Source organism: Nannobrachium achirus (genome assembly GCF_963921795.1).
Source record: "Nannobrachium achirus genome assembly, chromosome: 9".
Taxonomy (NCBI): Eukaryota; Metazoa; Chordata; class Actinopteri; order Myctophiformes; family Myctophidae; genus Nannobrachium; species Nannobrachium achirus.
In genome coordinates, this window is record NC_137818.1 from 23,850,238 (window position 1) to 23,863,585 (window position 13,348).

Consider the following 13,348-nt stretch of genomic DNA (forward strand, 5'->3'; position numbering starts at 1 on the left):
ACATTTAAGTTATACATTACACATTATTCTTATACTAAGCACAGAAATTATATTTTTTAAGCTTACAAATCTAAACACAAATCTGATTACATGTTTGTCATGTCAAACCAGAATTAATGTATTGTAGGAAATAACAAAGCAAAAAATGACAAATTGCTATTTTTCATTTAACGTGCAGAATGACATGTCTTTATTGCACACTCTTCAATCATACTCACAACACACAACAAGCACACAGCCCCACTTCCTTGTTTACCCCCAAAACCCCCGAAAGTCACTGTAGTATAGTAATTCAGTAGTTACTGATCAATTAAAGTTTGTTTACGGCTATCGGGATACTTGTGCCGATGGTTCTGCAGAATTCGCAGCAATCACTGGAGTTGGGACTCATCTTTAGTAATGAGACCACAATATTCTTGTATTAGGGCAACCCCACGCTCTGCATGATCATTGACAACATTCATCGCCTTCACTACAGCCAGAGCTTCTTAGTCCTCCCTGGGCTCCCACTCATCGGGATCAATGTCAAGGATGTAATCTGGGAGATCCATCATTTTTAAAAGCACCTTGGATTTGGGAGACACAACATCTTCAATGTTCTTCCTTGCAATTGTTCCAAGTTCAACAGTAATTCTCTTCATATGCCCCTATCTTATTTGGCTCCAGAGATCGTCGGACTTGCATTGTTTGACAGTCAAGTGAGTGGGCAAAAGAAGAGGCTGATGGTGAGAGCCATGAAAGATGGAAATGAAGAGAATTTCTGTTGACTTTGGAACAATTGCAAGGAAGAACATTGAAGATGTTGTGTCTCCCAAATCCAAGGTGCTTTTCAAAATGATGGATCTCCCAGATGACTTCCTTGATGTTGATCCCGATGAGTGGGAGCCCAGGGAGGACTAAGAAGCTCTGGTTGTAGTGAAGGCGATGAATGTTGTCAATGATCATGCAGAGCGTGGGGTTGCCCTAATACAAGAATATTGTGGTCTCATTACTAAAGATGAGTCCCAACTCCAGTACTTGCTGCAAATTCTGCAGAACCATTGGCACAAGTATCCCGATAGCCGTAAACACACTTTAATTGATCAGTAACTACTGAATTACTATACTACAGTGACTTTCGGGGGTTTTGGGGGTAAACAAGGAAGTGGGGCTGTGTGCTTGTTGTGTGTTGTGAGTATGATTGAAGAGTGTGCAATAAAGACATGTCATTCTGCACGTTAAATGAAAAATTGTAATTTGTAATTTTTTGCTGTTATTTCCTACAATACATTAATTCTGGTTTGACATGACAAACATGTAATCAGATTTGTGTTTAGATTTGTAAGCTTAAAAAATATAATTTCTGTGCTTAGTATAAGAATAATGTGTAATGTATAACTTAAATGTGCCTGCAGTGCAATTCGATTTTGACCAATAAAATGTACAATCTTTGACTTGATTGAGCTACCTCTAAATATGCTTGAAATTCAACCAAATTTTAACCAAAGCAGTTTTTTGTACATAGGAACATAATTGGGGGGGTGAGACTCAAGAAAATCTAAAAAAGGCGATTTAAGATCCACCCTAATATACATCTGTACTTCTGGTCAGTTGCTTGTAGCTCTGATATCTGGTTTCTGTGTTTCTTTTTTTACTTGACAGGGAGAATGGCTTCTTCTCTTCAATTACCTCATTCCATTCTCTGAGCTCCTGGACCAATCAGGGCAGGCCCTCGACTGTGAGGGGGGAGGAGCCAGGCTCAACATTAAGACTGAACAGGTCAGAAGAATTTAATAACATTTTAACTCATTCTCTACCCGGTTTTTCACATACCTTTGAAAAGATTGTTTAACGCTTAATATTGTGCGTCGCACAGATCCGCAAACGGGAGCATTCAATTAGAATTGGAAAATATTCATTGTCCGACCATGACGATCCATTTGAAAGATGCAGGCTTCCGAGTGCAGCATGTGCCAAGCCCCTCTCCAAATACACAATCATTACGAGGATTTTCGTATTTATTTATTTCCAAAAAAAAGAGAGAGGGTGTTTTTGTTCTGGTTACGTCATCGGGTGACGTGACCCATAGGCTAGCGAGCAGCGCCAAAAAAACAACTCGTCCCATGGCAGAAAATGAATTAATGTACAATATAACAATCATTAAGGATAATTTTTATTCAATATAGAGAAATAACACACCACTGAATTCAGCAATTGATCAATCAGAATAAAGCATTCAACCAAACCGTGTAATAATACTAAATAACTGTAGGTGTCTGTGTAATACATATTACTATACAGTATGTTTCTGTATTGTAGGTTTGCAAATTCTTGGTCTCTCTCAGTAAAGACTTCAGCTCCTACTACAACAGAGTCCATGTTCTGGGGGTGAGGACACACACACACACACACACACACACACACACACACACACGAACATATGTTACTGCTCTTGTGTATGTTTCTCTAATGTTCTCTACCATATGGTAACTGACTGTGTTAATTGCCCATTGACCAGTCTGGTGACTTTTTATTACTGACAAAATGTGATTAGCCATCATTAAAAACACCAGTTCACTATGAGTTCAGCTACATTGATTTCTCTCTCTCTCTCTCTCTCTCTCTCTCTCTCTCTCTCTCTCACTTCTCTCTCACTTCTCTTTCCCTGTACTCTCCTTTTCTATTTCTGTTCCTCTCTCTCTCTCTCTCTCTCTCTCTCTCTCTGTGTAGGAGCCATTGCCTCACCTCTTCAATCAGATGTTTTGTCGTCTCTATCTGTTAAGAGCATTGAGAGAACTCTACCACAGCGCTCTGGAAACGCTTAACCTGCCCCCCATCAGGCAACTATAGCCCCCACTGTCTTCACACACTGCTGTTTGGCAAATCTAGCCGCATCACTTGCCCCTATCAGACAACCACAGTATAGTCCCCACTGTCTGAACCCACTGTCTGCTGGCAACTGCAGCAGGTTCACACACTTAAACCTTTTCCCCATCCTCCCCCACTGTCTTCACATGCCCCCTATTTAACAATTATAGCTCTCACATACAGTATAACCTGTTAAATCTTGCCATTATGTGGCTCCAAAGTGATTCGAACGGGCCCTTTGCTCCATTTGGCAGCTATTCATGTAGCCCCCCAAAAAATGCTTAACTCATACACAGTAAAGTCCTCAGTGTTGGCTTTTGCAATTGAGAGTGTAAAAAGTGACCCAAATGGACCTTTACGTACAAGTCCGGGGTTAATTTAACACTGAGGATTGTTACTGAATACGCTTATGCCTTTAGTATCATCCTTTGTCTATACATCCTTGTACTGCTGCGCTAAAATCCTATATAACCCCAAATCTGCATCACATAACCCCAAACTTTTACTAAATCTACATTTACAAACTAAATGATAACAGTGCCAAAATGTCATCACTATCCGGACCTTATAGCTAACTGATTCTCCGGTGGTTCTGCAAATCCTAATAACACCAGTACAGTATTTAGAATTATTTTCAAATTGCCTTATTATCGTCTTAATCATTTCCCTGTCACTAGTAGTCTCTCACAATGTATTACTGTCACTGCCTGAGGATCAAAAAGTAGTTTTTAATGAGCCCAGTTCCTGTGTGTTGTGCACCTTATAATTGACAATGGCATATAATATATTTATTGTTGGATAAAAGGAGTATTGTACAGACTATATGAAGTCCTTATCTCCGTCTCGATGTGTCAGTTTTGCCACTGTACATTTGTTGCTAAAAGAGAAATGGGCGTTTGCTCTCTGTCAACAGGTGCAAGTAATCATATGGCAGGTGATCGGAATTATAGGAAGCGTGAGTCCTTTGCACTCATGGGATGTGTTTTGAAGTAAAAAGCATGCAGGCTTCAGAAGTTTATTTTATGTTTTATTTTTATTTTCTTAAAGGCATGGTCACACATGCTTGCCTGAAACTGATGCATCCCGTTCACTTTGACGTTCATAGCGTGTAGAGTGCAACTTTGACCAGGCGTCAACCAATAGGATAGAAACGCTTGGCTGACCCCAAATGGTGAGCTTTAAGCTTGTAGTTTTCTTTGAGTGAGCCAGACACTCCAGCTTAAGTTGGTTCCCACGCACGTAACTTTTGGCACTGCCCACATTCAGCAAGACAGCATCGTGTAATTGACGTGTTCGGTGCCTCGGCGTGCCTTGGCTATTTCCCTTCAGACACGTATGTGTGACCTTACACCAAAGCAGTGTCAGTAGTCTGGGGCGGGGAAGGCATTGTCAGGGTATGTACCCAGATCAGCAGGCGTGCACCTGTTTCCACAACGCCTGTGTACGTCGGACATGCAAATAAAACATTTTAATGAGACGTTCAGCTATGCGCTCTTGTGTCCTTATTTATTTGAGATACCCAAGGAAGGCAATAAGACCAAAACGCTGTCTCATTAAAATGTTGTAAGACTGTTTTGTTTTTTGCACAATATATGCCTGCTCTTTTCCTGAACACCTGTCATCAACAGGGACAAGTACCCTCCTCCTTAACACAGAGGTATTCAAAAATAAACCCATCAGTGATAATGAGCAGTGTTTGGGGCAGGTATCGTACTGCTTGGAAATGCATGAGGCTAACAGGAGGACATGAACCACATACAAAGAGAGACACTTTTTAAATTGCTCTTTTTGACTGCTTTTTCATGGAGCAGGTAATTAAAGTTTAAATGTCACTTGTCACATGCTTGAGAGGACAAGAGGAGGTTCAAATCAAATGTTTACTTTTCAGTTGAAATTTTGTTCTCATTTCAGCTGTCAAAACCATGCCTGGAATATTAATATTGCATTTAGTTGCTATGGTGATTTTTTCTTTTGTCAGTTATTAATAAACTGTTATGTTAGTGCTAATGGATATTCAATCCAGGACCATGACAGATGCAATATGACTTCTATGACAGCTACTATACATTACACACTTGTATATACAGTATGTATGTGTTTACATGTGTGTGTCAGATGATACTGTGTGTCTATATATAATAATAGTATACATACAGTACAATATACTTATGCTATATGCATATACAGTCCATGAATAAGCTGTGACTTACAGACCGGAGATGTGCGTCGCTGGCAGCCATGTTGTCAACTGTTAATGTCTATATGGCATTCTGACCCCATTCCCTCCTGTCTCCCTCTGTCTCTCCCTCCATTCTTCACTCTCTCATCATTTTATTTTTATCCCTCCACTGCGGCACTCTCTATATCTCATTCTTCTCTCAAAATAAATGATTCTACTTCGTTGGCACCACCTCTCTGATACTTCATGTGATATACATATATCCTAACATAATGTCAAGAATGGGGGAACAAAAACCTACTAGTGCTGTCCAACTCTGTCTAGAAACTATTCGGACTGGGAGCATCTCTTTGTAGAACTCTCTCTGTGACTGTGTAATGTTTCTCCATTTGACTGTCCCCTCTCTGCCCTCAGAATATAAATAACATTGCCAAACTCTGTCGCTACATACATTATGCGTCTTGTACACATCATACGTCACTCTTGTGTCCTGAATGTTGAGATAACCCTGTCAAACCCTGTCAAACCCTGTCTTCGGTATGTGGATGTGAATGGTCCCTCCATCTACCCTTGTACCACTGATGTAGGCCTCACTGCTGATATTCTATAGATGAGTCACCCTCACCATCACGCTCCAGTACCGCACACTACCCTGAGGCCTCTACACAGTAAACACACACACACACACACACACACACACACACACACACACACACACACACACACACCTCACACTACATGGACATACTGCATATGCTGTGAACACTAATGTGTCACTATGGATAAAGCCCTGGAATATGATTGTCCGTTTGTATTTCCTGCCGAGAGTTTTTTCTCTTCCCTCCGCTCATTCCCCTCTACCTCGTTTGTTCTTGATGTTGTCATCTTCTTTCATGCTCTTTTTATCATTCCCATCCTCCACTGTTTGTGTACACTGCGTATACCTTGATAGTCATACAAGGTCTCTTTTCTCTCTACTATTCTTTGCTCATCCCTCCATCATGTCCTTCTCTTCTTCTTCTCACCCTCAAATTTGCATAAATATACGTAGCTAATGTGAAAACTTATCTTCTGAACCTACTGTAAGGTGAAGTCAAAGTGTGTTCATTGTAAATCTTTCAAATACTGATACAGTATGTATACTATACTGTACAAACAGTGTTTTCTGTGAAAGATATACAGCCTATTGTTCCTTTTAATTCTCGGCCCTCTGTTTCTTCTCTCTCTTTCGCCATCCATTCTACATCATGGTAATGATGTCACTATAGTTTGATTTCCTAGTTTCTAATAATACTGGAAGCTGCAATTCTTGCAATAGTGTTCTCTACCATGCAATGTGTGCTACTCTGCCCTGAACTATACACTTCTATACATACCATTGGTTTGTGAAGGGCCAAGTCAACAGTCCTACACTATTACATTCTATAATTTGACACAGTAAAATCCTCAGTGTTTAGCTCTGAGAGAATAGTCCAGATTTGGTTAAATGTGCACACTATTAGAGTTACAACTGGTTACATTAACACTGAGCAGTTTACTATGCAGCACTTGCTTTGCTATATCACTATGCCTGACTGTATAGCTTGTGTTAAATGTTAAATTAGATGTGTATTTTACATAATTATATCTGTTGTGCCATAGATACTAATACTAATACTTTGGAAACTTCTTTCTTCCCTCTATCCATCATCCCTCTATTTATTACATTCCTTCCATTGGCTTCTTTCCTTCCTTCTCTCCCTCCCTGCTCATTGAAGTAACTCAGGGACGGGCAACCACCTATCTTTATTTTATTTACCATGCAGACTATTGATAATTGGGTTGTGCATAAAACCTTTCTCCCCAGATTGAATATTCTCATTAAATATTATATTGACTCATACTTTGTTAGGTTTTATTATTACATTATTTACTTATGTTGTGCTTGTATTTTTATTCTAATTAGCAGCATAAGACAAAAATTGTAGTTTTCACTATCTGGCACTGGGTGACTGATCTCACCAGCCTTGAGAAACGGAAGTGATCATGTACCCGAAAACATTGCCCGGCCCTGAAGTTACTGTTGCTCTGGTATGACTTGACTGGCAATAACAGAAAGGTTTTGTGTACATCAGACCGAGAGCCCCCCAGGTGTAAATATTATAATGTTATGTGCCATATATTAGACTGGTCCACTTCTAAGTTCAAGACTCAGACACACACACACACACACACACACACACACACACACACTCCTGTCTCACATGCAACTCTCTTCTTAACAAGTATTCGTCTCAATGGTGCATCAAATCTGTACTTTTGATCTAGTAACTGCATTAATTGGATTGGATCAATAAATCACTGAATGCTGTCTGTCCATCTGTATGTTTTTATGTGTTTGCTTGTTTGGATAGTTCAGTGTGGGAGACAGAAGGAGGAAAGAGAAGAGACACCTGACATAATGACAGCCTCTGTTCCTATGGTACATACTATAGACATACAGACTCTCATCTAACAGTTGATAACCTTTCAACCATATTAGTTACTAGTTACACATTTAGCATAACCACATGAACCCTAGCGTCCCTATTCTGCAGGGAGGGGAGGCAGGCTGCTTGCCAAAGACATACGAGATTTAGTATACTGTATGTGGTTTCAGTGGTTAATCCCTATTTCAAAAATGGCATTGGTGTGAGCTTGAGGACTTGCTATTTTCGTGTGTGTGTGTGTGTGTGTGTGTGTGTGTGTGTGTGTGTGTGTGTGTGTGTGTGTGTGTGTGTGTGTGTGTGTGTGTGTGTGTGTGTGTGTGTGTGTGTGTGTGTGTGTGTGTGTGTGTGTGTGTGTGTGTGTGTGTGTGTGTGTTCCCAAAATCGGGACACCAGGTTGAAAGTGGTTAACGTCCATACAAAAATTACAATTGGCATATTGCAATTCAATATGAGAGGAACAGTGATAGATATGACAGGCCGTTAATGCATTTAAAAGGTTGGGGGAGGGATTAATTAATGTAATATCCAGAGACCTATTGAATGATAAGCCCAATATACTGTACTGCTGCTGAAGGACGCTGCTCTGAGTAAGGTCAGCACAAGTAATTTTCATTTAGCCTCCAAAGGAGATGGTACAAATTACCCAGTAGGAGATGATGTAACTAATTGGAAAATACCTCAAATAGCTTCACTGCTTGCTAATTTCACTGTAGACTTAGTTTCCAATGATCTATATATTAACAATGAATATAAATGTCCTGTTAATGGTCCCAGGTTCTATTCATTTCTGTTGACACAGTTGACACTTGTCAACCTGTTGTCAAAGCACTTGTCAAAGCATCGAGGCAATTCCCAAGGCTCGTTTTGGTTCCAGGGGTGTTGCACCAAATTCTGGGCCCTGGGTACAGGATTCACTCATGAAGGCCATCCATGAATGTTCTTCATGGGGGGAGGGGGTTTAAACCATTTAGACTGGGAACGCATTATTACGCATTATTCATGAAAATCATGAAAATTTGTGCAAGGTTTTTTGAAAAACCTATATGTCAGTGGTGCTCAAACTTTTTCATGTGAAGGACCCCCAAAATGATATGTATTTGGCCACGGACTCACATCTCAAAATATTTAATTCCAGGGACCCCCCAGAAGCAAAAATGTAGTTACAAATGTTCGCTTAAATAAATACATATAGTCAAAGATTTGCACGCATTTAAAAAAATACCAGCTCGCAGCGTGGCACTCGGTGCAACGCTGTGAGCTTGTATATCTGCTACTCAATAGCTAAAGTATAAAATAATTAAGACCCCTCCACCTTGGGCCCTAGTAACTCAGTCCCACTTTTCCCCCCCTTGTGACGCTCCCTGTTTGGTTCACTCAGCATCCTGCATATACTGTATGTGCAAGATTTTACAACTAATGCAGGACCTTTTGAATCACTTCTGAACAAGTGAAGGCATTCCAACAGCGAGTCCTTGATGCTCGTGAGTGACGCGTGTCCAAGGGAACCACTGGGAGCCCTGCAGCCAATGGCCCTGTGCAACAACGAGCGCGCTGTTGTTGGCAATGCGTCTCAGCCAATCACTGTGATTGAGTTTGTCCTTGCAAATGACATAGGCCAGGGCATTCCTCTCCTATGTGTGTTGGCTTCTTGTAACTCATTGTGTATGAGGATGTTGGAGAAAATCTGAAAATGTAATTGTGTTATAGAGACTATATTGCGGTTGTGAAGCATTGTAGTCTGATAATGCAGTGATTCTCAATCTTTGAAATTTAAGGACCCCCAGCTTGATGATATGCTTAAGGACCCTTGTTTTATATCTGGGACCCCAATCTACACTGTAAAATTATCAGTAATAATATAACTTTGACAGTTACAGACTGTAACACAGAGACCCAATGTTGTCTATTATAACATGAAGATACAGTTTAATTTTAAATCTGATGTAATATTGTAGGTGGCTTACTTGCAGAGTGGTGTGTGTGGCCAGGTGAGAATTTATTTAATGTTATTATTATTATTATTATTTATTTTTTTTCATTCATAATTTCTCTCAGGCTTACACATAATTAATACCAGTCAGAGGTTTTACACTATAATTATGAATTATGCTTTCCCCAAATACAGATAAGCATCATATCCCATCATTAGGTTATCATCAATATCATTATTTGTTAGGCGTTTCCTTTCATGCCAGGTGAAACCACTCCCCCTTGTGCCTCCACAGCACGCTTTTTTGAATTTTCTTAATACCACCGCAATGGCAGTAGGATATGGATACTTATGTTTTCCTCTATAAATTGTCAATTAATTACAGCTGTGATAGACAGAACAGGCTTTAGTCCTTGGCTCTTATTTACATTATTTGTTCAGAGGGATAGATATATGTTGTCTACGAATTAAGTAAGTGCCACCATTATATTTATTAACAGTTTATTGACACCAGCTCCTTATTTGCTTGCTTGCTTGCTCTCTCTCTCTCTCTCTCTCTCTCTCTCTCTCTCTCTCTCTCTCTCTCTCTCTCTTTTTATAGGCTATATCTCTGCCTCACCTGGCAAATAGTTCACTGCAAGTTACTGCCTTGTTACTGTCTACCAAAACGTCACAGGGTTGAGTCCCAAATGGAAAAACAATTTGTTGTTTACATTATTCAAGCATGTTACTCCGAATCAGATTATCTCCATTTTCAATTTAACTGAATGTAGACAACTTTTATGTGAAAGGAAGGTAAATGTGTGTCATGCGGGCTTACTTCTGACTGAAAGCTTTTGTGCTGTTGTTGCATATTTTGTCATTTGTATCTCAGTCTTTAGTTAAGTGAGTCAAGAACAGAATATTGAAAACAAGCAAGATTTTGTCCAAAATGTATTACCTATTACAATTATAGCTACAGTCAGCATAATAAACACCACCAAAAATGGAAAATAAGTGGTAGATGTAGGAATAAGATTTTCGTTTTAAAGTTGATCTCTCTTTTATTTATTGCCCCTTTTGTGGTGTTTTTCTTTTAAGATTGTGCGTGGGCAGGTTTCCTGTCCCTCTGTGCGTGAGAGTTGAGCCGACTCCAACCCTACACAGTCACACTGTGTGGTAGGCCACTGTCAGAACAGCCTGTTAAAAACCAAACACCTTCACACATACCGTATATGACCCTGGACTCCCTAATTGTGTCCATACATGTCAAGAGGGGTCAAACATGATCTATGTGTGAATACAGCTAGTGATGTCATCCCCCCGTCCTTGTCCCTGATCTTTTGACCTAAAGTAAAGCGCTTTGGAACATCTGACAATGACATCACTGGTCTCCATGGGATACCTAAAGGTAAATGTCCTTATAAAATAAATAAAAGCATGTGTGCATACTAGCGGTTGTGCACACAGGTGAATATATATATACACACTTGTTGCTGTGGTCATAATTCTCTGCTCATCACTTCTATCACATACACAAACACATCGTTATCTGTCTCTTGCAGTCAGAAGCAGGTGGGTTTGTGTCTCAAAGGGAGGGTGTAAGGTGGGCTGTGTGTGTGTGTGTGTGTGTGTGTGTGTGTGTGTGTGTGTGTGTGTGTGTGTGTGTGTGTGTGTGTGTGTGTGTGTGTGTGTGTGTGTGTGTGTGTGTGTGTGTGTGTGTGTGTGTGTACGTGTGTGTACGCATGCACGTGCGTGCGTTTATGTGCTTGCGTTTGTGTGTGTTGCCATGTATGTGAGTGAACTTTGTGCAGAGGGTGTGTTTGTGAGTATGTGTGTATATGTAGTGTGTGCACAGGGCACAGATGTCTGTGTGTATGTAGGGTTATAGGGAGGTCACTGTTAGATTTTCTCATTTAGAGTCATCTGTTTGGGCTCCAAGGGACTGTTGTGTTGTACTTTGAGACTGAACACAGCTGTTTGTAATCTTTAAATTCACTGTTGTGGCTGTGTTTGGGCTATTTAAAGTCTGACACATTATTCATTTGGAATATGCCATTATGAAACGGCTGCACAGACGTGTTCGCATTAGTATCTTGGCTTTATTTTAGAAGAAAAAAACAGTGTGTGTGTGTGTGTGTGCGTGTGTGTGTGTGCGTGCGTGCGTGCACGCGCAGCAGTTCATTATGTAGATATGATTTAAGACGTAAGTGGATAAATTATTAATTTGTAACTTAAAATGTACTTTTGCACATACCTTCAACTGTGAATGTAACTGAGTTAAAATACAGTATAGGGCTGCTATCTATTATATCCTGCTTACTAGTGCTTATGCATGCATGCAAGCCAACTCATACATTATGTCAGTGTCTGATTGCTGTTCAGCTTACTGTCAGCACCTCTCTCTGAGATGTGTAATAATAATATTTCTGTGTGAGGAATGTCTGAGCTGCAGACTTTCTTCTATACTCCTAAAGTATTGGATCGTTTTTGTCAAGGCACTCCTCGACAGGCATACATGTACTGTGGTTTGGTGCAATGTTCTCCCATCCTTCAGTAGAATGTGTCTTTCTCACTCCTTTTCTCTCCATCTGAGATATCCTCCCACAACCTCACAGCTCAGGAGATGAAACTGACAGCACATCCATCATAACTCAGAGATCATGTCTACACCAGCACCACCACAGGGTGGCGATGTTTTGACAGGTTTTCAGCCACCAGACATCATACTGTCTGTCTCACCCAAGCCTGTTGAACACACTGTGAACAATGACACTATTCTTACATTTTGTGGAGTTACTTGTTAAAGATAGGGTAAGAGATATTAAGATGACATTAAACTACCACAACAATCATTAAAATAAAAATAAAACACAATATTTGTTTTAAAACAGGGATTCATCCAGTTCATTTGGCACCAGTTAATCCTGTTTATTTTGGAACATCTGTTAATGACTGCAAAAGTGAAGCAGTTGTTGTATCCAGACACAATGTAGAAATATCAATAAATAAATAAAAGATAAATGTAAAATATGTAGGCCTATATATTTCAAGACTGAACATCTTGCAATAATTGCTCAATCTCTGTCTGCCAGTAGTTCACGACACATATCTCAAGAACCGCCAGTCAGACCGACTTATATAACTCGGCGTGTGCGACGCCGACGACCCGAGAGAGTGTCGTGGCCCGGCATCGAGTCGGTCGGATACTAGGTGAACCAGATCCGTCCTATATGGCTATATAAGCATGCCCTCTAGATGTGTCTCTGTTATAATGAAAAGTCCTTTTTTGCATCACTGTCAGGGCCCTGCCTCTTTTAGCTCACCCACCAATCAAAACTCCTCTCAGTTGTCAATCACTCCCCTCCAGGGAGGGCACCACTCGGCCTGACAGGTGAGGCAACAGAGGTGAGGGAGAGAGTGTAGTGCTGCACGTGCACATGAAAGTGGTGCAGAGATGAAGGGATGGGACATTAGAAGAGTGAGAGAGGGGAGTGCAGAGTAATCGCTGAGAACAAATTCACTGTCATGAACAGGGATGAATGAATGGGGTCAGGGAATCCCCTGAGAATAGGCAGAGAGAGAGAGAGAGAGAGAGAGGAAGGAGGAAGAGATGTGAGAGAGACGGAAAGACAGACAGACAGACTGACAGAGATTAAGTGAAGGAGAGAGGGCTGAAGGTTGGCAGATTGACAGAAACAGGAGTAGGAGGACAATGTCTGAAAGAGAAGCAGACACAGAAAGAAAAAGATAGAGAGATGACTATACAAGAGGAAACCCAGCATGTCCATGTGGTAGAGGAGGATTATGCTGAGAGAGAAAGAGGAAATGAGGGAGGGGAAACGGGAGAAAAGAGGAACAAAAAATCAGGAGATGGAGGATTGAAAGAAAGACAGAAAGTACTGGATGGATGGATGGATGGATGGATGGATGGGTGGATGGAAC

The 13,348-nt window shown here is 40.6% G+C and overlaps 1 protein-coding gene across 1 annotated transcript in view; it reads left to right on the top strand.

Annotated features, from left to right (window-relative positions):
* The window catches only part of dalrd3 (DALR anticodon binding domain containing 3), an 11,046-nt gene extending 6,568 nt beyond the window's left edge, over window positions 1–4,478 (top strand). The window contains exons 11-13 of the mRNA XM_080733350.1: window positions 1,642–1,758; window positions 2,299–2,367; window positions 2,710–4,478. Of these exons, the coding sequence (XP_080589476.1) occupies window positions 1,642–1,758; window positions 2,299–2,367; window positions 2,710–2,829 (306 nt within the window). The 3' untranslated portion in view covers window positions 2,830–4,478. The remainder of the gene's footprint in view (window positions 1–1,641; window positions 1,759–2,298; window positions 2,368–2,709) is intronic.
* Window positions 4,479–13,348: the final 8,870 nt, after the last annotated feature.